Source organism: Mytilus californianus, unplaced genomic scaffold, assembly GCF_021869535.1.
Source record: "Mytilus californianus isolate M0D057914Y unplaced genomic scaffold, xbMytCali1.0.p SCAF_8, whole genome shotgun sequence".
NCBI lineage: Eukaryota > Metazoa > Mollusca > Bivalvia > Mytilida > Mytilidae > Mytilus > Mytilus californianus.
Window position 1 is genome coordinate 4386746 of NW_026262734.1, and position 20046 is coordinate 4406791.

Genomic DNA, 20046 nt, shown 5'->3' on the forward strand with positions numbered 1-20046 from the left:
AGCGAGAAATTCCCCCACCTGGAGGCGTCCTTCAGCTGGCCCCTAAACAAATATATATACTAGTTCAGTGATAATGAACGCCATACTAAACTCCAAATTGTACACAAGAAACTAAAATTAAAAATAATACAAGACTAACAAAGGCTAGAGGCTCCTGACTGTGTATACTTGTTCACTTATACATCATTTGGTCTGTCTGGGAGAGTTGTCTCATTGGCAATCATACCACATCGTACCACATCTTCTTATCTTTATAGTCATGAGTTTTGTTGGACAATTGCATACAACTAGATAGCGCAATAAATAATTTGTTATTGTTAAAAAAAAAAAAGAATTTTATTTTTTGCTTGTGAATGAGTCAGTTAGTCAATCTTACTCATCATATGATTTCTGTACTTTCTAACTTTAATCGTAATTAAGGATTCTATAATTTTTTTTTAAGTATTGAAGGAGTAACATTTGAAAGGCTTTCAAATGGACTAAAAATTTGGCAATCCTTGAGATGATAGTGTATGATGTAATCAGCCTGAGATCTTATGAGCTTCACCATTGAATTCTTAAACCATAACATATGTTACTTAAATCATTTAAAACAACAGATTTGATAAATGAAATAAAACAAAACATACTTTTGAGGAACTTGCTAGGAATCTACATTCTGGGTCTCTGAAATAAAATAAAAATAGGCACAAATAAATTGCCAAAAAATTTTAAGAATAAACATCAAAATAGTATTAAGTTGACAAATTAAACAAATCTTCCAAATACCATGAATACAGATAGTTAACCAAACCATACAGCATTGTCTCCAGTAATTTCATGTTATATTCCCTGACCCTATCCCAAACTGGATAAAATCATAGACAAACCATACAGCATTGTCTCCAGTAATTTCATGTTATATTCCCTGACCCTATCCCAAGCTGGATAAAATCATAGACAAACTGGTACTTGCTGCATCTTTGTCAAGCATGCAGCATTTAGAAGTAAGAGCAGACTGGTTGGCTTAGAGTCATAAATGTGTCACATTAGGGTGATTTGTCTTCCTGTGGTCTGTTACCTTTTGAGCCTGCACATTAAGAACCTGGCTCAGTGTGTTGGTACAGGAAAAAGCAGGGTATGTTTATATCTCATTAACGACTAATTCGTTAACTGTTTTAATATGCATGATATATTTACCACTGTTAAACATCAAATCATTTTTTAATCATGTTAATGTGTATTTGACTTAATAATACATAAAAAGGAAATAACGTTCAAATGTAGTATTGTGTTTTTTTACACAAGGAATAGAGGTGAAAAGGGTAGGTAATTGCAGGAAAAAGGCAAGGATGGTGAAGATTTAAAATCAAGTTGCAACAATACATTGTACATTTATATGTACATCAAAATGAACTTACAAATGTAATGGTTTCCATGCCAACCATGTAATCCACTGTCTGTGTCCCGTTAAGGTTTTTCCTGTCTGTAACCCTGTGGAGGGGTCCCATATACATATCTGGAAAATGTTTATAGTAAAGAATATGGAAAACTTTTGTATGGTACTTGAATGGAACTTCTTTTTCAATGTTGATTATTTGTATTATTAATTTTAAAATGTTTCACGTTTGTGGCAGCCATATATTGCATAGATGTTAATTCAAAAGAAGGTCAATCCAGAAAAGTCCTTCAATTGGACCAAATTAATAAAGTAGTAGTTTCATTTTAAATTTCTTTTTACTTAAAGAGATTAAATCTATGGATTGGTTCACAAACTTTGATCCCTTTATAAGTATTCTTACTGCTTATTTTCATATGTTATATGAAACAATTTCTGGTTTCTTATAAATTAATTAGTTTTGATAATCTTAATGAATCGAATGAAGGTAGATATAATAAATAGATGTAAATTTACGGATAGAAATCGACCTTATGCAAATGAATATCAATACATCTGTTAACCTATTTCGGGTTGAAAAAATTTCTATGGAAAGTCTGTAACTGTTCGAAAATTGAGTTGCATTAAGAACCCTACAAAACAGACCAAAATTCATCTTTTATTTCGTATTTGAATGTTCCAAAACTAATAAAAGTCTTATACATATACATGTATACATGCACTTGCATAAGGTCGATTTCTATACGACGTAGCTCATATGTAGTATTAACATTATAAATCAAGAGTCAATTGACAGAAATATGGGTATGTTTTAAAAAATTTACCAATTTAACAGTACCTGGCTAAAATACTGAGGACCAACTTACCTGACTATTTTTACAGCCTGACGCTAACTTTTTACCATCAGGTGACCAGGTTATACACAATACCCAATGTTTATGTGCTGAAAATAATTAAAACAAGATTTAATACCGATAAATAAATCAGATCTGACATTAACTTTCAACCAGTTAACAACCAGGCTACATGTATACAGTCTTCGAATTCAGCCACAAGACTTGGACATGGACTTGTCAAATTTTGTTCTTCAGAAGTCCGTAGATTTTTTGGTAGTTGGTAGTATGACAGACAAAAATGTTTCTAGCACAGTATGTCAAAGGCAACCTTTCAGACGAAGATGACTATTCAGATGATGATGATGATGATGATTTAGACTATCCAGAAATGACAGAAAAAGATATAGACACCTTCTTTCTAAATCTTTTTAGAGAATAAAATTCTTATAACAGCTACTTTTAACTTTTTTCTCCAATGGTCAATGTTATTCCTATTAAATTTATTAATTAGGTATCTTCAAAACATGACACTCAAAGCTCTCAGAATGCAGGATTTTGCATCTAATTGTTCAAAATTTTTCTGGATGGGGAATGCCCCCCAGACCCCCTACCAAGTTCGCAGCACCATGCGCTGCTCATCGGTGATAGTAATTTGTGTGGACTTGTAGAATTTTCTACGGACTTGTAAAATCTTATGAACCACAAGTCCTATTGACTTGTAGGTTTAGATATAAAGTGTGAAGACTGTGTGTATACACAGTATAAAAATTCTGTAAGCTAAAAATAAAATTAAACAAGATAATTTTCACTTTCATTAAACCTTACGACCCAAAATAACCTTTGTAAAAAAATTAGCTATTGTGTGACATTGACAAAGTCCTTATTTATTTTAATAAGAAAACGTTCCTGAATATAATTGTACAATGAACAGAAATAATCAAATTCTAATAACATCATCCTCTTTAACATGTTTAAAATGATGATTAATCTTTCAAGAATCGGAAAAATATTGGTCATTTAAACATTCATCATGAAGAAAATAGAATTAAATGAATGGTTGAATACATACTGGTGTTGTGTTTCTTCCCTATCTGATCAGTCAAGCCTTCCCAACTGATTTTTTAGGGTTTATTCTCATGTTCTGTTGTTTCACAACAGCCTCATATTAGTGGAAGGCTTCAGCACTCACAAGCATGTTAACTCTCTCCCATTCTTTTTATTGCACCAAGCAACCTGGTTTGGTTGCTGTGTGAGCCTTTTTGTTTATAAATCAGGCTGTTGGTTTTTTCTTTTTAGCTATTGCATATTAAGAACCACTGGGGTCTTCTATAGTTTACTATACAGAAATATTACCCCTACAAGAACTGTTTCAGTTACCATCACCCATGAAATAAATGGTACCCTTAGATCAATGGCATGCTTACTCTGCACTTATTCCAGGGGAGATAACATCTGGACAATAACAAACGTGCAAAATAATATGTCCTTGAACTTCCAGCTATTGAAAGAAAGAGCATTGCACTAGTAAAAAATGTTTTCCAAATTTGTGTTGTTCCACTAATTAACACAGATACAAACCTAAAACATGCAAGCTATGGTGTTTTTTTTGTAGTTTTTTTTTTCAAATATTTTAAAGTCATCCTCTCCACAAACCAAAGTTACCACTAGGCTTGACCTTACCTTTACAAGTAAACTGTGGTGTTTCTGTATAAATATCCCAAAACCTGACAGTTGTATCACCTGACCCACTAGCCAGGTATCTCCCATCAGGACTGAACCCTACAGAAATAACAGCCTCAGCGTGTCCCTCTATAGAACTAGTACATCTAGTGACTGGTCTGACACGGAATATAGCCTGTGGTTGATATATAATGTCCAATACCTCCTCTGATTGTTCTAATGTGTCTTTATCTAAAGCCTTAGATAATGTATCTGTGATCTCTGTTTCTTTCACAAAAAATGTGTAGGGAACTTTTTCTTCCTGTAAATAAAAAATAATGAAAAAATTGAAATTTAGCGTTTGCTTGGTTGATATTTATAACCAAAGAGCTAATAGCTCTGAGGTGCAAGAAGATGCATAAAAGGAAACTTGAATTACCATGAAAGCAGCCCAAACCAACCCAGCCTGCTCTGTCCCATTATTGCTTTCTATGTATTTTTGTCTTCCAAAAATAATATTCTTTAATAATACTCATGTCTCAAACAAAACTGACTATACATTTGTACTACCAAATCTACTTTCAAAATATCCGATTACAAGTAAATAAATAACATACATGTAAGATGAGATGAAATCTAATAATTAACATAAATAAAAAGGTAGATATTATAACATGAGAATTTATAACACTAACGATAGTCAAAAGTGATTGTTTTTTCAAGCCTAGCTGTACATTTGTTTTATAAAGTTATGCAGATGCTATTTTACAAACTTGAAACCAATCATGTGTAAACATCAATACAATACAATACAATATTTTTATTGTCAATCAAGGACGCCCTAAGAGAGCAGTATAATTACAAATAATTTATTACAATGATTATTATTAATTCTTAATGATATATAATGACAAAATATAGAATAGAGAAAAAATAAACACAAAAGAAAAAGCAAAACCCCAGATATGTATATATATTTAACATACAGAAATGTTGAGGCATATATTCAACTGTTTATGGATATCATTAGTGCCATAAATTCAAATTTGGCCTATGAATTATTCACTGGGTCAGTTAACCGGCATCATTAACTTTTTTTAACATAATATTATCCCTCTCAGTCCAGAGACTGATTTTTAAATTACATAGGCGTTTTAGAACTTCTAGATTCTCACAACCCATTAGCCATGTAAACATATTTTCGGTGCTACATTTCTTTAGATTAGGATAAGAAATACAAAGTTCTTTTATAAATGTTTTTCTATAAGTTTCTTATTTTTTGCATTGAAGGAGAAAGTGGATCTCATCTTCCACCTCCTCCTCACAAAGTTTACAAATACGCTCAGGAGCTGGGATGTTTTTGTGTCTCCCTGTTTCAATTTTAAGCTGATGGTCCCCAATTCTGAGTTTTGTTAATGCCTGCCTTTGTTTAAAGTTTAGCAGGTTTAAATAGGGTTCAAGATATGGTTTAAATAGGGTTCAAGATATGTGTCAAGATATGGCACGGAAGTTATGAAATTGTAAAGCACAGAAAAGGATACGGCAACACTCCTGGTGACGGTCCAATGATTTTACAGCCGGTAGTATAGGATTTCAGAAGACTTCAAAGTGTTCTTCCACCAAAAACTTTTTAACATGCAAATGTCATTTATATCTATTATGTTTTGTCTTGACTTGACAGTTGAGTATGAGTTTTAGCTCAAACCATAATATAAATGTATTTTCAGAATGCCCCACTATCTTGACTTGACACTTGCGTGTTGATTTATACTCAAACCAAAATATAAATGTATTTAACTCAAACCAAGATATAAATGAATTTTCAGAATACCCAGCTAACATAACTTGACATTTGTGTGTGGATTTATACTCATGACATACTTACATTTGTTAACAGTGCATTACATACAAGTTGTAGTTTCTCTGAATTTATATCTATAGGTATATCAAACGGACTTCCTTTAACTTCTCCTGTCTCACTTTTAAACTGAACCAGAATTCTCCTATCACTAGGTTCCAGATTATTGTCAGTTGTCATTCCTGAAGCAAATAACAAACTGTATTTAAAGCCATAAGCTTGTCATAATTAAACATTTGAATTATTACAAATGTATGTGTGATTTTTCATTGACAAAATGATTTTTTTTTTATAAAATACACAACATGTAACTTTAACCTTAACACTGTGTATACAAATGCCAGGTTGAGTGTCTAGCTAGTCTATTAAGACCTATTGACAACAAAAATTAAATGGAGACTGCTGAATCTAGAACTGCCATTTTGGATCCTTGACTTGGTAATGTTGATTATGTTATCACAATAAATTAATATATTCATCCCTGATAAAAACTGGTGATTAAAAGGTTATCTAACTGGTTGACTTAGCGAAAATATTCTTTTGCTCAGTCGGTTTAGAGTATCAGCTGCCTTTAAATCCAGAGATTGAGGGTTTGTAGTCCAAATAATTATGGTAACAAGACATTTCGGCACCTAGGTCTGAAGACATTTCGGCATCCGTTTTGGACATTTCGGGACCAAGACAATTCGGCACCTCATTTTTCTCTCTATATATATATATAAAGAAAGTAAAAGAGTTGTTACAGTAATAGTATAATCCTAGATCAGACTGCTATGCTAAAGGAATGTTCCAGTGTGTACGGACCACCACCAAAGTGACTTTGTTAGAACTTATAGTGCTGCCTGTATATATGCTATATGTTATATTTACAGTATTTTAAATATTTCATTACTATCATATGTTCACCTTTTATGCAAATCTAGTGCTGTTAATGCATCTATAAACTGATGAATATAATTATAATAAATATTAATAAAATAAATATTATAAGTATGCTAAATGTGTTTTATTGATTTAGAATACTATCAGAATAGAACTATGCATAAATTAAAACTAGTACATGCATGGTGAAATCTATAAAATCAATTTTCATGCATCAGGAAAAAGAATACACACAAACCACTTCATAAGATACTTCTTCGAAGATACCATATACAATAATGTCATAAATAGTGCAGGAATCAAATTGGTAATTTGTAAAAACAGTCGAAAATAATTGCTATAATAACACTAAAGTTGCAAATTGAGTTCATGCCCACATACCTATATCAGTGCCAGGTAACTTTAATTTTTGGTTCATATATTTTGATCAAGAATTTAATAATTGATTTTATCTTTATGAGGTGCCGATTTGTCTAGGTGCCGATTTGTCTGGAGGCCGAAGTGTCTTTCTCGGTGCCGGGTGCCGAACTGTCTTAGGAATTCAATAATTATGACCTCTTGAAAGACTGTTTATTTTTTTTGCTGTGACACATGTACAGTTTTAGCATTAGTAATGCTAGCTGCGAAACCGTAGCTCTTAGGTCCTTATGATATTTTTTACTATTTGTGAGGGGCCTGATGGGGGGGTCTCATCACGATTCACGAGTTGATTTTTTTGTCAATCACGATTCACAGAAAATAAATTTCCATGATCACGGATCACGAAAATATAAAAAAAAAAAAATCTGTAGAAAAACGGATCACGATAGCGAAAATACGCCAATCACGAAGAACGAAAATAACCCATCAGGCCCCTCATTTGTGGTCCGCAAATTTATAGTAAAAATAAATTATCATAAGGACCTAAGAGCTACGGTTCCACAGCTATAATAATGCTACCCCTCATAAGCAATGGATGTAAATATGCACAGTATATAAGCATACACATGAAGTTTACTGTTTAGTACTTTAAAGAGTCTGACAGCTGTCTGATTCTAGATCTGTGTTTTTATCAATTCTGCCAAATGTGAACCTCAACAATATGAGAGAAACGAAGTTCCCAATCCTCCACCCTTAAAACAAATTATTTTACACAACTAAAACATCCACAACTGTCCAAAAAGTTAAGCTGTTTAGTGCGTAGCCAAATCAGAAAAATACTTCCAAACTCTGATTTCTAACAGGGAATTTCACACAGAAATCAAAATATTAGGAATTGAGCTATTGTTAAAATATTCAAAGTGTTCTTTCTGAGTTGTTGTTTACCTGTGACTGTTTATTAAACTTGTACACTAATAAATGGATAAATGTGTTGATTTGTTTTGACGCAACACGTGCTTCCGGTTCACAGCATTCTAAATACAAAACCATATCAATGGATTTCCGGAATCATTTTTTTTATTTATTTTATTAATTAGCAATATTTATTTTCTATTTCTAATGGCGATAAATCATATTGTATTGATATTCATGCTGTAAGTTCCCACTAAGATAATCATGCAAAAGGTGTATCAGACATGTATTCTTTCAGACACATATCCGGAATAAACCATGCACAACCGGTCTTGTTTTGCAATTTTACACCTCTGAAGAAAAATGAATTTTTTGACTTTGAGAATTCGTTTGCCACTGTTCTCAGAGGCATTAACATGTAAATGTATAGGTGAGGAACTACGTTTAATTTAAGCACCATGCACATACTTTGTTATCTTAATTGCAGATACGTCCAAGTGTGCACTCATTCATGAAGTTACCAACCATGGCCCATGCCAACTGACCTGTATGACATAAATTTTATGTCATCCTACAATTGGCATGGTTGGTAACTTCATGATGTGGAATCCGGATCCGTTCACCCAAAATCACGTTCGCTCCCATTCATGTTCACCCCTTTCAATTTATCACCCTACAGTTCACAGCCTTTTTAACATGTTTAAAGTGTAGCAGGAACAATATTCTGCTGGAGATTCGGGGATGCAGACCACAGCTTGTTCTAGTTTGTGAACTGATTTAAACGGAGACGATGGATGCCAAATGTAAAAGCGCTATCTAAATATCTAAGTAAATGAAAACCAATAACAGTGAAAACAATGTAAAATTGAGAATGGAAATGGGGAATGTGTCAAAGAGACAACAACCCGACCAAAGAGCAGAAAACAATGTAAAATTGAGAATGGAAATGGGGAATGTATCAAAGAGACACCAACCCGACCAAAGAGCAGAAAACAGCCGAAGGCCACCAATGGGTATAATTTATTCAATAACTTGAAATCCAAAAGTTAAGAAATGGAGCATTCAATGACTTCAATAATTACCCGTATTAAGAATGCACATGGCAGATGCACTAACCTTAAAGGGAGGTTTGGAAAAGCACAGCTTTCCTAGGTTGGACTGAACTTCAGTCCTCAGATGATGATTAGAGTTTTTAACAACCTTGACTGGCTATACAGCCCTCGCACAGTCGGTACTGTCCTCAGACAATTCAATATAATAATTCCATATGAAATGTATAAGTTTTTCAAAGATGGTTATAAATGATTTGCAACCATGCAAATACTAAACTTTAGAATGTAAATAAATATCTTTACCAAATGAATTCAAAATACCAATATCTATTCAATTTAACAAATATGTACTGAATAAGCATCATGAATGTAAATTATTAAATGGAGATATATGAAATTTATAGTTATAAACAAGGGAAATAACAATTACCATTCAGGGGTACTACTTATGCAAGTGATTTCAGAATCACATCTTTAAGTGATTTTGGATTTGAAAAATTGAAAATTTTCATAAAAATAGACATAGACTTTTTAAAATCACTGAAACAAGTACATTGAAGTAATTTGAGAAGTAAAAATGTAATCACTTCAATAAGTGTTTATAACATTTTCTTGATATTTTTCCCACAAGCTTGATTTTTTTATTGGTAAAAAGTCAAGGATTCCATTTAAAAAACAACTATATACATGCAGAAATTATCTTTTGCATGATGAGCCTGTCAGTTTTTACAGTTTATTTAAAATATGCATAAACTGGAATAATTTGTAGATCAGGACATAACCTTGAAGTAGATCATTCGAACTCTAAAGAAGACCAATCTGATAGGTTACTTAAAATTGTTGACCTTTGTCTGATTGTAAGAGTAGTTAATGAATATTTGATTACAGAAACATTCCCAAGGATACTTTTAAAAAACTTTAGCACACTAACTTACTGCCCAAGCCCACTGGTGAAATTAATATAAAAGAGAAAAGAATAATTGATCTATGTCGGAAAATTACAGAAAATTTGTCAAAATATGGAAAAATAATGAAATTAGCATTTGAAGATCAAAGGAAACATCAAAATCACTTAAATAATAATAATAATAATAATAATAAATTCTTTATTTAAAGAGGGTAAACTCAGTTAGTTACAATAAACTAATCTTCCCTGAGGCCCTCACATACAAATTACAATACAATCAAAAACAGATATTTACACATAGTTAATTTACAGTCAATTAGTTCAATGTAATATTACTAACATGATAAGATATAAGTCTGTTCAAGATGTACATGTAGTCAAAAAATCAAATACAAATATAAATAAAAGAATATACAAATACATTGCAGAAAACATAATCTTATCAGGACTGTGTTAAGTACTTCTTGATACTTTGTTTAAAAGTATAAGTGTTTTGAGCTTTACGCATTTTGTTTGGTAGTCCATTCCATAACACTGATCCAGAATAAACAAAAGATTTCTTAAATAGCTCAGCTTTTGGCTTAGGAACTATCAGATTACCTTGAGTGACGCCTCTCAGGGAGTAAGGATTATTATCTGATTTCAGTTTAAACTTTTGAACTAGGTACATTGGTGCTTCCATACGCATACATTTATATAGAAGTAAATATTTGTGGTATTTTATTCTATTGTCAACTGTCATCCACCCAAGTTCTTTAAATAAGGGGGCTGAGGGGGATAAAGGAACTGCATCTAGAATTAACCTTGCTGCCCTTTTTTGGAGTTTTAAAATTCTTGCTATCCCTTCATTTTTACATTCACCCCAAATAATACAGCAGTAGTCAATCAGGGGCAGAATATACCCATTGTAATATGTTTTCCTTGCATTTATATCTAAAAATTTCTTTATTTTAGAAAGGAGGTATATTCTGGATGATATAAATAGGTGATAACTGAATTTATCAAATCACTGAACAGGGTTCTCACTAAGGATTTTTGAAGGGGAGTCCAGGGACTCGTCATTTTTGGCCATGGTGAGTCCAATAGTAAGAAGAAGATATTTTATTGCAATATAATTTATTATTTTAGTCTCCATGACCTAATAGAGCAATGAAATGACATTAAATTCAGATTTCTTTTAAATTTTTGCTATGAAATGATGATATGTGTGTTCAGTTTATACAAAATATTACAATCTTGATGCATCTTTGGACTCACCAGTTTTGAAAATGGTGAGTCCAGACAGATTTTCATGAGTCTAGGACTCATGGACTCGCCTTAGTGAGAACCCTGACTGAAATAGGTGATAATGAAATCACTTGTATAAGTAGTACCCCTGACTGATTACATAATAATCCTGTCTGCCACAAAAGGTTTTGTTTTGAACAATATTTTAATCATGTTTTACTTTTAGTTAGTGTATCTTACATACTTTTGCTAGTATTATAGAAAGGAGTATGCCAAATGTAAATATAACTGACAAAAAATTAAGGAAAGAGACACCAATTAAAAGATATGTTACCAGTATATAAACATGATAAACATGAGAAATGAGAAATGGTGTTTTTCATCATGTTCGTCACTGAGACAAAAACCAAAAGAGGATTTCAAAGGTTTTTTCCTAACATCAAATTTCAAATGAATTGTATTTCCCCCTAAAACAGAAATAGCTCTGGGGCTCTTTTCACACAAAAAAAATTACGACTAAAATTGATTGTAAGTTATACAGAACTGTTCTTGACTTATGAAATTTTTTCTCGTAAGTTTTTTTGTAAAATGAGTCTTGGCTATTGCTATAAAAAACAAAGATAATAAATTTTGTTTTCTGTTGTGGTAAAATAAAGTGACATTCTTAAAACGTAAACAGGTTTCCTTAAGTGTTTTGTAAATTATTTTGACGAAATGAATAATAGATATTGTCATGATGATCAAATGTAACATAAAATATTGTACCCCATGAAATATTGTCCGTTATTATTGTCCGTTGGACAAAATTTCATATAAAATATTGTCCGTGGACACTATTTCATAATTAAATACTGTCCAGGACAATAATTCATTATGAAATAGTGTCCTTGTCCATGAAATTTTGTCACCTCCTTCTGGACAATATTTCACTATGAAATTCTGTACATGACAATATTTCACTATGAAATAATGTCTATTATGATATTTAATTATTTAGCTGTGAAATTCTGTCTTAACTTGATCAAATTATTACAAAATTAGAAATAGCACACTAGCATGCAGCATGCACAATTTTAGATTTATAACTGAAATTGTTTTGTAAAGTATTAAGTATTTTATATTTCAAACTAATATTTATTTTAACATTAGCTAGTGTCAAAATTGCGTTTTGGTCTATAATACAAAAGTACAATGTAACTGGAATATTAATTTGTGTTTATCTGTTATTATCAGTCAATTAAAATATCAATATCTAACATGAATATATGTTGATAATCTCCCCTTCATGAGACAAAATTTCATGCCAATCTGTCTACGAAATATTCATGATATTGTCTCAATACACACAAAATATAACCTCCCTTTAACAGGACAAAATTTCATAGTATTCATCTGTGAAATATTGCCTGTAAACAGACAAAATTTCACAATGGAAATTTGTCCTTCTCTGGACTTTTTTCCATAGATGAGGACAATATTTCATGATGCATAGTCATGAAATATTGTCTTGGGGGACAATATTTCATAGGACAATATTTTGCTTTACACAAAGGCCAAGGTCACTCATCTAAGATTTGTTAAAGAAAGGCGGAAGATATTAACAGGCTTTCAAACTTAGCACAATGACATTGCCACAACAGCAACTTTTAAAGAGCAGTAAAATATTTAGGGTAACTACACCAAAGCCAGAATAATGATACCAAATTAGCTTTGTAAATACCAATGAACACTCAACAGTAATCATAAATAATTAACATTTAAGAATTAATCATCTTATCACAAAAAAACAATATTTCATTTAGAAAATTCACAAATTTTTATTCATGAAAATATAAATATTTGGATCTATATCTATACTCCTAAAATAACGAGGTCCAATTTGTTAGCCGGTATGACGTTAAAACGACGAATCAAAGAATTCAACTTAAGATATAACTAAAAATATATAGAACAATGGTGTTGATTGAAAGTGACAATATGAATACTAAAAATAAGTCGTAGGTACTTTAATTCAGTCACGGACCAGCAGTTGTGTTCTAGTACATCTTAAAAACATCAAATAATTCAGCCTGTACTGTGGATTCATTTATTTTCGTGGGTACCAATTTCCGTGGATTGAGACAAACTTGCATTTTCTTGGATATTTGATTTCGTGGTTTTGCCAATGTCTGCATACAACCTTATAGAAAACTTGTAATTCGTTGGACATCGTAATTCGTGGTTTGTCTGTACCCACGAAAACTGGTACCCCACGAATAATAATGAATCCACAGTATTTGAATAAAAATAGGGTGCGAACATGTAGGGTGTGTGAAAGAACCCAGGGTGAACATGTGGATTGCGAACTTGTAGGGTGCGAACGTGTTCAGGGAGCGAACGGACCCGATACCCATAAATAGGGATAGTCATCATTATGAGAATCTTCCCCAACCTTCTACCCACACCTGCACATCTGAATTTCTAGCAATGAATTTATATTGGAATAGAGAAAGACGAAGGCATACAGTTAAGTATACGTGAAGTTATGAAATTGTAAACAAAGGGAAAGGAAGGGACTACCATAGACATCAAGGGATGTACTTTAAATCTAATATAACTTTTCTCTCAACCAATGGACAAACCACAAGGGTCGACTGGGGTGAAAAAATGTGATCACCTTGACTTTACATTTTTATCAGTAAAACTAGTCCAAATAGTTATGACGTCTTGAAAGCAAAAAATTAAAATAGCCATTCAAGACGTCATATTTATTTGGACTACAGTAAAACCCTTGCTAAAGTTGGTTGTTTAATTGGCTGTATGGTATGTATGAATTTACGACAAGGTCTGGTTGGAATACAGTCTGTTTGCCAATAACCTAGTCAAATAGTAACAATGTCTTGAAGGTAGCTAATAAATGTGCTTCTAAATGTAAAATTTACATTTGAAAAGTATGAAATATGCTTTAATGTTGTTTCTTGCTATTTTTATTTTTTGTTGTGACGCCTTACTACGATAGTCTTTCAAGATGTCATAATTATATTGTCTATCAATATCCTGTAATATTACACACTTTTTACACAGGTTGTTTCCCTTTTAGTCAATTGTGGAATGGTTATTGCAAGACCAGACAAAATTGACTGCTGCCCATGCATAAAGATAATTAATAAATATGTGTATAGTTCAATCTGTACTATCTTTCTAATATGATGAATATTCATATAAATTTTACATTCTATTTTGTGTTTTTTCCAGGGAAGCAGTTTTCAACATGTGGTGTTCTTGGTTCTGGTGAAAATAAAGACTATGTAATAAACCCAGACTTTGTTAATAGAAACCCAAGGTATGTACACAGTCTTGTAATCAGATGGGTAAAGATGACACAGGAACCATTTATATACCACATTAGCTTGTTGTCAGAAATCAGACTGGTAAAATGGGTAAAAATAAATATAAATTATAATTTTGATATCTCTTTTTTTCATGCATGTCTAATTTATTTTTTTAGGAACCTTGAGCAGATGGCATTAGCAAGGAAAAGACAGGGCTGGAAATTCCAAAGTCCAACAAGAGAATATTACAACAAGTATAGACATAAATTAATTCCTCTTGTGGAAATCTTGATAATTACTTTGTGTCATTCTCTGATTTTTGCAAATATTATAGAAAAAGGGCCTGATGGATTCACTTGAATTAAACAAACATTTTTAAACCACCACGGAAGAAAGTATAAGTTTGACTGCATATTGTCATTTAAAAATCTGTGGAAAAAATATTTTATATTGCTACCTGTATATCCCAATTGGATCATTTTTTCTCCCAGATTACTAGAAAATTTTCCAATGTACTAATTTCTGCTTTTTATGCGAATTAGATAGAATTGTGATTTCTAAGGAAGATTAAAGTTAGAAACAAAAAAAGAGAAAATAGTATTAGAACCCCAAGTAAAGGTTTGGACTTTAAAATCACTGAACATTTTACAGTAGTAGAAGGGCTTTACATTTCCAGTCCTTGTGTCCCATTGTTTGTCCCTCCCTCCAGCATTGTCCAGTATCAGTTTTAAGTTTTGGTTGAAGGTTGAAAAAAGTGTTGGCTTAGGTAGGTTGTATTCACATCAACTCTTGACGTAGTACACATGTGTTCATTATGGAGTGAACCATTAATGTATAAAGTAATTCAGGGTTATGACCCAAATTTTATGGTTCACTGAACAAAAAAATGTGATAATGTAAGTGTGGCATGGTGTCCTATAGCTATAATTACATATTCTTGTTAATGGTATGTTACTCACATCTATAGAAATAACTCCTTAAAGAAAAAAAGTATGAAAAGGACTTTTTTAAGCCTATTGAGCATGTATTTAAATATTTGAACGTTTTCATATTTTCTATCTCAGATAAAATATTCCATGAATGAAGTTTATTTTTACAGATAAAATGATCTCTATATCTTAATCCTCATTGCTTGTAGGTTAGTGTTTGATAAAACTTCTAAACATACCTCAGGAAAAGTGGTCCATTGGACTGGTGACACAGTTGTTTCAGCTTCAACTAAAGAATGGGCCATCAGGAGACATTTGTATAGGTTTGTTATTCTCTGTTTTTATATAATGATAAACTTGTAAGCATACCTCAGGAAGAGTGGTCCACTTAGTTGTAGGACTCCAATTTATATTAGATCAACCAATAAAATAAAACACAAAGATTGACTTTTAAACTTTTGCTTAGTTTACATATATCATTGTATATGTTTTAGTTTGTGATGAGGTCAGTTTAAGTGAAACCATTAGTCATGTTAGTGGTAGGTCAATGATATTTGGTATGTAGAAGTATAAGCATTGGCACATCTCATTTCCATGGAGATTATTTTGCCATGCCCCTCAGTCATGGTCTATTGACTTTGAAACCTCTGCATAGTTTACATGTTTTGATTTGTGATTAGGTCAGTTTAAGGAGAACTATTAGTGGTAGGTCAATGATATTTGGTATGCAGATTTATTAGCATTGGCACATCTCATTTTCACGAATATTGTTTGGCTCTAGTTTAAAGGGAATCACATATGATAAGTCAATGGTATTTGATATGCAGTTTTATAAGCATTGGCATTTCACATTTCCATGGAGGATATTTGGCCCTGCACCTTCAGTCATGGTTCATTGACTTTGAATTATTTGCATAGTTTACATGTTAAAATCTTGTCGTTTTAATTTCAACATTTGCATTGTGCCATCAAAATTACAAAAAAATAGACATATAATCTCTGTGTCAACAGTTTATTGTTTATTAGATTCTAAATTTCTGGAGAAAAAAAAATGATAAAAGTTGAAAAGATGAAAAAAATTGTTTTTCCAGATAGAAGCTCACCCCCTACCCCTAAAGATCAATGGTCAGTTCAGTGTTCTCCCCAGGGCCTTTTAGCATCATGCTATTTGAAGTGGTTTTCTTATAGATTATGTTATGGATGTGATGCTATAATTTTTTGAAACAAGATGGTATTTCAAATTTCCCTGTTTACCAGGATGCTATATGAAATATCTTGGGAGAACACTGCAGTTCCTTTTATTATACGAAAAGTTCAGTCTCAAATAAATGTGAAAATCTGACAGTAGGACAGATGTATAGATTATCAGTCTCTCCTCTGTCTGTATCACTCTGTTCAGCTCTTTGTATAATTGCTCAAACAGCTTGGTGATGTCAATTACATTCACCCTGTCTTTATTATTTTGATAATTGACATATCACCAACATCATAATGTTAGAACTGAAGTTAATAAGTTTGACCTGAACATGTCAAGTCCTCATTAGGCTTGCTGGTGAAATAAAGGAAAACTATTGTTTCCATCATAAAAAAATACCACTACAATCCAGTAATCGAATATCATCATAGGGTTATTGTTAAAATATGAGCTGCTCGACAAAATATGAAGCTTTTTTTAGCTCTCTTGTTATGCTCACTCGACGAAAGCCTCATATTATTATGGCTGTCAGCTGATATTTTATATTGTCGATGAAAACCTGGTAATCTATACTTACTAGAACCAGTTATATGTATAGGTCTTTAATTTTTTATTTTCAGTGTAAAAGATGTATCTGCAGCACAGAATATTGGTTCTATTTTAGCACAGAGATGTTTAGAAGCTGGGGTCTCCTGTGTTTTCTTGGGTGAAAAAGAAAATTTTACATCGGAAGCAGTAAGTGCTCATCTTTTTGTCGAGCCTGCGACTTTTGTCGCAAAATGAGACATAGCGATCCTACATTCTATCGGCGTCTATATATTACATTTTGTTTGCGGTATACCATCTTTTCCGCAAGTTTATTGTTTTCTGATTTGTACTAAATTTATAATTAAGATCCATTTATTAAATCGGTGATCCGTTTATTTGGCAATCGCTAATGGCAGTCAGCAGGGATTAGGAACATCCGTTGTTCGACCTGCTAATCAAATGCGTTTTGTTAAGATATACTTTTTCACTTTTTTGGTCTTTTGGAAAATGTTGTTTGTGCTGAATTTAGACCCCTCTACCAAGAAATTTTTTTTTGCATGCACACGTATAAAAATTGCGGTTTTTATCCAACGCAATCATAGGTTTGAACGTTGTTTTCAATTTAGACTTGTATATATTACATTATACATATTTATTAACAGGTTAACTCCTAACTATCCTACTGCCTGTCAATACTTTTATTTTGGCATTGCACAAGTCATGTCTTCTTTGACTGTCCATGACATTAAAACACTAAATCCCTGGGATGTGTATTAGTTGATTTTAGTCTCTGATGCATGATTTTTTATTATTAATTGTTTTTGGCTTTTAACTAGCTTTCAGTAATTGCAAGTACTCTCAAATCGTACTTTTGTGTTAATTTGACTTGTTGATACAATTTGTAATGTATTTTTGTTATTTAATGTTTACTTATTCAGTGTAAAATTATATCTAGTCTCACTATTTTTGATATATTCCACCTTTGATAAGTGTTTAGTATGACGTTAAATTTTCACTTTTTTTCTCATACTAGGAACAACAAAATTATTTATTTTGTAAAAATTATTTCCGTATTCCATGTATACCTTACAACAAAATTATTTTTATTTACCTGTGTACGTTATTTTATTTGGCCGCATTTTGTCCAAGGTTATGGTTGTCTTTCTGATATTGTTTTACATCTAACCCCCTTGTTTTATTAATTTTGTATTTACATTGTGTCATAGATCAAATTTATTCGTTCAGTGCATGTTCACTTGTTTTTGTTAATATGTCTTTTGATTGAGTTAAGCCATTTCAATTGATATTTTATAGTGTGTATTTCTATGTTGTGATGTTACACTATTGTTTCAGGTAGGGTGAAGGTTGACGCCTATTAAAACGTTTAAATCCGCTGCATTTGTTTGCACCTGTCCTAAGTCAGGAACCTGATGTTCTGTGGTTGTCGTTAGTAGATGTGGTTCATAAGTGTTTCTCGTTCTCATTTTTTATATAGATTAGACCGTTGGTTTTCCTGTTTGAATGGTTTTACACTTATCATTTTTGGGGCCCTTTAAAGCTTGCTATTCGGTGTGAGCAAGGCTCCATGTTGAAGGCTGTACTTTGACCTATAATGGTTTACTTTTACAAATTGTGACTTGGATGGATAGTTGTCTCATTGGCACTCATACCACATCTTCTTATATCTATATATCATTTTCAGGTTGTAACTATATCTGCCATGTTATATATGTAACATTGTTTTTTATTTCAGGGCATGTCCTTTCTGAAGGCAGTAGAATTAATATTGTTTTTATTTCAGGGCATGTCCTTTCTGAAGGCTGTAGAAGTAACATTGTTTTTATTTCAGGGCATGTCCTTTCTGAAGGCAGTAGAAGAAGGGTGTATTAGTCTTCAGGAACCAGAAGTCATAGAAGCAGAGTATAAGCCTGGAATTGATTATGATGGACCAAAGAGACTTGGAGGAGAAGACAAAGATACACCAATGAAAGATGACTATCAGTTCTGAAATAACCAATGAATTAGGAGAAATGTTTTTAATTAACTAATGAAAGAGGTGGATTTTTTCATTAACCAATGAAAGCACGCTAGCTATGAGTTTGAATTAACCAATGACTGAGGGCTATCAGTTATCTTGTTTTTGTCTGAACAAGCAGTTATAATTATTTTTTCAAAAGTATTAGTTATAATTCTTTACTAAGAACAATCATTATAATGAAAATAAAAATAAAAAACATCATGTATTTTATATTGCTTTAATAACAATAGCGGAACCCAAAGTCTTCAGTGATCCTTGAGGCCAAAATACTTGAAAATCCAAAACCTAATACAATGATTTAGGAATGTATAAAACTAAAAAGGACTAAATATTTAGCTAACCAGGACCAGGTATCAGAGTTATTTGTGAGGGAGATACATTCCTTAATTTAAAATTACCTCCAAATTGTATATAAACAGCAAATTCCATGAAAAAACAATTTCCATATTATCATGTCATGACAGACGTACTGGCCACTGTGATGGTGATACCATTAGGGACTAACAATACGCCAGCAGAGGTATCAACCCAGTGGTAATAATGAATATAACGATACCAGTTTTACTGCACCCGATACACATTTGTACAGTTAATTTCTCTTCAGTGATGCATGAGGACAAAATATTTGAAAATCCCAAAACTTAATACAAATGAGAAAAAATTGAGAAAACAAAAAAGGAACAAATGTAAAACGTAACCCATACAAGGAATCAGAACTATGAGATATTGTAATTTAGTTAACATTTGTCAATTATATCTCCCTAGAACACATACATAAACTACAAGGATCAGAGCTTTGTATAAGGGAGATATTGTAATGAAGTTGACATTTGTCAATTATATCTCCCTAGAACACATACATAAACTACAAGGATCAGAGCTTTGTATAAGGGAGATATTGTAATGTAGTTGACATTTGTCAATTATATCTCCCTAGAACACATACATAAACTACAAGGATCAGAGCTTTGTAT

The 20046-nt window shown here is 32.1% G+C and overlaps 2 protein-coding genes across 3 annotated transcripts in view; one reads left to right on the plus strand and one right to left on the minus strand.

Moving 5' to 3' along the window:
* Window positions 1–7993, minus strand: part of LOC127712994 (notchless protein homolog 1-like) — a 51236-nt gene extending 43243 nt beyond the window's left edge. Inside the window, exons 1-6 of the mRNA XM_052219575.1 lie at window positions 7919–7993; window positions 5759–5913; window positions 3895–4195; window positions 2245–2321; window positions 1401–1498; window positions 630–666 (exon numbers count right to left, since the gene is read on the minus strand). Coding sequence (XP_052075535.1) covers window positions 630–666; window positions 1401–1498; window positions 2245–2321; window positions 3895–4195; window positions 5759–5911 — 666 coding nt within the window. The 5' untranslated portion in view covers window positions 5912–5913; window positions 7919–7993. The remainder of the gene's footprint in view (window positions 1–629; window positions 667–1400; window positions 1499–2244; window positions 2322–3894; window positions 4196–5758; window positions 5914–7918) is intronic.
* Window positions 7994–8204: 211 nt separating this feature from the next.
* On the plus strand, window positions 8205–19273 carry LOC127711165 (39S ribosomal protein L18, mitochondrial-like). 2 transcript variants are annotated; one of them, XM_052217115.1, is made up of 6 exons: window positions 8205–8315; window positions 14306–14393; window positions 14559–14636; window positions 15521–15634; window positions 17127–17241; window positions 18836–19273. In XM_052217115.1, exons 1-6 carry the CDS (start codon window positions 8249–8251, stop codon window positions 19040–19042), a joined length of 669 nt encoding a protein of 222 aa, XP_052073075.1. In that variant the 5' UTR covers window positions 8205–8248; the 3' UTR covers window positions 19043–19273. The 2 variants fall into 2 exon arrangements, with proteins under 2 accessions (XP_052073075.1, XP_052073076.1); XM_052217116.1 differs by having other exon boundaries at window positions 18884–19273.
* The last annotated feature ends 773 nt before the right edge of the window (window positions 19274–20046 follow it).

Coding starts and splice junctions, on each gene's coding strand:
- LOC127711165 (XM_052217115.1), top strand. CDS start 8,249: ATGAATTTTTTGACTTTGAGAATTCGTTTGCCACTGTTCTCAGAGGCA. Junction 8,316..14,305: donor ATTAACATGTAAATGTATAG/GTGAGGAACTAC, acceptor TGTTTTTTCCAG/GGAAGCAGTTTTCAACATGT. Junction 17,242..18,835: donor AAAATTTTACATCGGAAGCA/GTAAGTGCTCAT, acceptor TTTTTATTTCAG/GGCATGTCCTTTCTGAAGGC.